This window comes from Denticeps clupeoides, chromosome 3 (genome assembly GCF_900700375.1).
Source record: "Denticeps clupeoides chromosome 3, fDenClu1.1, whole genome shotgun sequence".
Lineage (NCBI taxonomy): Eukaryota > Metazoa > Chordata > Actinopteri > Clupeiformes > Denticipitidae > Denticeps > Denticeps clupeoides.
The window spans coordinates 34,463,054-34,467,387 of record NC_041709.1 but is presented as its reverse complement, the minus strand read 5'-3'; the positions used below and the strand labels follow the sequence as shown (position 1 = coordinate 34,467,387).

Sequence of the window (4,334 nt, the reverse complement as noted above, 5' to 3'; positions counted from 1 at the left end):
GACAACACAGCAGCTTTACAGCAACTATCAAAAAATAGATATAAAATGTTAGTTCCCAAACACACAAGAAAAACCTTTAATTACATACATTAAAATACAAACTAAAAAATATAAAAATACAAAGAATACAATATAAAAAAATCCCCGATCTATAGCCAGCACAATACACTGTTGTTATACACAACAGCACAGCACATGGTGCACACAGTGACATTTGTCCTCTGTATTTAACCATCACCCTGAGTGAGCAGTGGGCACCATGACAGGCGCCCGGGGAGCAGTGTGTGGGGATGGTGCTTTGCTCAAAGGGGTGAGTGGAGCACCCTGGGGTAAGATGGTTAATCCCAGGAATGTGGTAAAGCACTTGTGTGAGGAACACTGTTCCACGCTACAGTACACGTGTAGGCAAGCAACCAAGTACAACTCTCAGACACTGATGTGTGTTTCTATGGATGGAGAGTAGATTAAGACATTATTGAGACCCCTACTGTCCCAACATGCCCCTCACGGTGTCATTTATGACATCCTTCTAAATGGGACATCCTGTACGGTGAAAATTAATTTGCAGGAAAATGCAGGAAAAATCACAAAATACCAGAGGTTTTGGTGAAATGCAGGTACTCTGCATGTAACTACTACTCTGCCCCGGACCATAACGTGGTCTGATGTAGGTGGACCCGTGATTCTGAGATTATGGTAGTTAATTGTACAGGGGGTTTTGTTGGTGGAATTTGTAAACCTCCAGGAGAACCTCAGACACGAGTAGAGCAGAACCTGGGAGTATCTAACCATCCCTCTGAGGGGTCTGAGCTGCATAAAAATCCACCTTCTCCCTAAACACACATTGGAGAAAAATTCCCCATCATCTACACCAGCTCCCTCAGAACTTGTCGTCGGTTCCATAATAATAATTGAGGTGCAAAAGCCAAACCAGACGCCAAATCGTATTTATATTCGAATAAATTAAAAACTTATCTGACATTATGTGAGATTTAGTTAATATCTACAGCAAATATTTATTTAAAATGTTCCTTGACGTGATCAATTCTGTGGGTCTCTAGTTGTGAACAGTGCTGTAGATGACAGGAAGTTCAGCTTCTGCCTGAACAGGAGATCTGAGGCGACAAGAAGAAAGTGTTACAGAAGGTCCAGTGCAGCTCGCTGTGGGATAGAGAAGAAATGATATGATGATGCATACTTAGTATGAGCAGCTGGTCCAAAATTAACAGTGGGGTACTGAACATCATCCTCAGAAGATGCAGAAGCAGCAGCAGCAGCAGGTCTGTTTTTCTTCATCGTCCGGATGTTGATGGAGGCGTACTGAACATCATCCTCAGCAGCAGCTCTGGTTTCCTTGATGGAGGCGTACTGAACATCATCCTGATTGGATGCAGCACTGTGGCTGCAGTCTTTCCTCAAGACGTCTCTCTGTAGATGTGTTGAATAAACAGAACACACACACATACACACACGCACACACACACACACACACAACACACACACACACAAATACACAAACACACACACACACACACAAACACATATACACACACACACACATACACACACAAACACAATGTCCTATAGTGAAGTCAGGGCTGAAGAAAAGCAGGAGATGAATGTGAGATGAATGTACGGGAGACAACAGTCCCCCCCAGATTTGTACCTCAGTATCGTCCTTCTTCTCCTTTCTGTACCTACATTAAAAATAAAGATGTGAGCACAGATCAGCACGTCTGTCATGTACTTCCATGAGTTGAACATACAGAACAGGTTCTCACCATAAGAAACACACGGTGATGAGACATGATAGACCCACAGCTGCTGCCACTGTTATTACTGCATATAGAATCCACGTAGGAGACGTAGGAGACGCTGGTTTATGCGCTAAATAGGAGAAAATCATATATAACAAGATCCATAGAGCTGGAAATATTATATTCATTTTTACAGGATGTGTCATATTTCAGTATCACAGTTCAACTCCAGTCAGTGTGAGGACTGAAGGAGACCCTCCTGGCCTACAGCAGCAGGACTCATGCCATCCCTCCTCATTATCATGATCTCGTCTTAGAACATGTACAGTCATATACTGATCACTTCACTCAGTGGACTAGACCAGACTACAATAAGATCTTTTACATTTAAATGATCTTTTGGTCCAGGACCAGACTTAAACCACGACTGAAAATGGTGCAGTAATAGCAGGAGCTAAAAAGAGAAAAAGAAACAAAAAAAGCCGGAGCCAATCCCATCTGTACTGGTACCTTTAAATGTGAGAAGAACAGCAGTAGAGTTCTGGACTCCGGCTTCATTCCTCGCCTGGCAGGAATACAGTCCAACCTGAGCAGAGGTGAAGATAGTGATGGTGTAGTTCTGTCCTGCTGCTACTGGAGATGTTACGTTCTCCTTAAACCAGGTGTAGTTCTGCACTGGAGGGTTGGCATCACTGCTGCAGCTCAGAGTCACTGAACCTCCTTCAGGTATCTCAGCAGGTGGAGCACCCAGTACTCTGGTGTTCTTGGGAGAATCTGAAAAATCAAACTTGTTCATTTTAATGTTCGCTCCACATATGAAACACATACAGTGATGGTTTTTGAAGATGGAAGTCCTACAGACATCTAACATCGAGCTCCACTTCAGCAGAAGACAGGTCCTCATGGCCTTTAACAGCACAGGAGTATCTGCCCCCATCCTCCCTGCTGACTGGGTGGAGCTTCAGTTCATTGTTCTTGGTGGGTTCCTTCTCTAAAGGTTCTCCGTTCTTCTTCCATGAGTATGTAGGGCTGCTACTCAGATAGCAGGAGGTTTTACACACAAGTCTTACATCATTTCCTTCTGTTGCTGCACCAACAATTTCCACCTTCAGATCTAAGAATTTAATCAGAATAAAAAATACAGTTATTGTCTGTCATGTGCTGATAAGTCTGTGTGTTGAGCAGCACTGGGTGGTAATGAAGCTGCATCAGAATGTTTCTTATGTTGGTATTCAAGAAAAAAGCATTAATGTAAAATATGAACTGATGCAATTTGTTCACTGTACCTGTTACTGACAACATGATTCCGGGTTTAAAGGTCCATTTTTCTGTATTAGTTTTAATTCTGCAGATGTACTCCTGCGCATCACTTTTATTCAGCCTTGTTATGTTGAGGAAGCACCAACTTTTTTTATCTCCACAGTCTGCATGAACTCGGTCTTTGTTGTTTGGATGCTGAGAGAGATCAATATAGTCTGTCTGTCCATCCCATCTAACCCGTCCATGTTCAGTCCAAAATGCTTCCTTCACTCTAAGTCCAGGGGGGTAAGTGTAGCTGCAGGACATCACAGCTGATGTTCCCTCTAAAGCACAGATAGATCTGGGGCTGTACTGTACACGCCACTTCTGACCAACATCACCTGAAACAGAAGATGAATGAGAAGGACACTATAAGAATAATGATTTTTGGAGCTGGATTGAAGCTCTACAAATAACGCAGAATATTTTTATCACGTCTTCATTTGACACATTTGCGTCTACCTTTAACAACCTAAACAGGTTCATTTCCAAAGTAGAATAAATAAATATGAAGAGAATTAAAGTACCTTGGATGATGAGTGTAATAACTGCAGCAGTAAAGATCACAGATGGAGAAGCAGCCGATTTTATCTTCATTGCCGCCGTGAATAATAATTAAAATGAGAAATTCCTCAGCTGTCTGACTTCTTAGCTGCTTTAAAACCATCTAGAATAAATGAGGAAGACGCTGGTTTATTCTGACGGCCCTGTGGTTTTACTTCATTTAAATTCAAGTAACTCCCATATCTGGCAGGTTGATGGTTCTGCAACTTCTCATTTTTATTCACATAATTCAGAGGAAATTAAACTCCTTCAAACCTGTTTGAGCTGGAAAGTGGAGGGTCTCCCCAGTAGAATGTTGCTGGAGAGAAAGTTGTTGGTCGGATCTCCAGCATGTGGAGTGAAGTGAGAGTGAAGTGATTGTCATTCTGAAAGACTGCAGCACAGCACACGGTGACACAATGAAACGTGTCCTCTGTATTTAACCATCACCCTTGGTGAGCAGTGAGCACCATGACAGGCGCCCATGGAGCAGTGTGTGGGGACGGTACCTTCATCAAGGGGACATCAGTGGCACTTTGTCAGTTTGGTATTTGAACCCGCAACCTTCTGATTATGAGTCTGCTGGACCACCACTGTCACCAAGGTATGCAGGACGTACATATGACGTACACATCTACACACACACACTGATGTGCTCATAACATGTGCAGGTAGGATGGGGACAAGGCATAAGACTGATCAATGTCGCCCTCTAGAGGCTGCTGTTCCTTTTTA

At 42.9% G+C, this 4,334-nt stretch overlaps 1 protein-coding gene across 1 annotated transcript; it reads right to left on the bottom strand.

Annotated features, from left to right (window-relative positions):
* Positions 1–648: 648 nt before the first annotated feature.
* On the bottom strand, positions 649–3,059 carry LOC114785469 (B-cell receptor CD22-like). The gene is made up of 7 exons (XM_028971746.1): positions 3,044–3,059; positions 2,620–2,871; positions 2,268–2,531; positions 1,782–1,887; positions 1,667–1,697; positions 1,199–1,428; positions 649–1,115 (listed from the first exon to the last, which is right to left on the bottom strand). The coding sequence occupies exons 1-7, from the start codon at positions 3,057–3,059 to the stop codon at positions 1,058–1,060; spliced, it is 957 nt and encodes a 318-aa protein (XP_028827579.1). The 3' UTR covers positions 649–1,057.
* Positions 3,060–4,334: the final 1,275 nt, after the last annotated feature.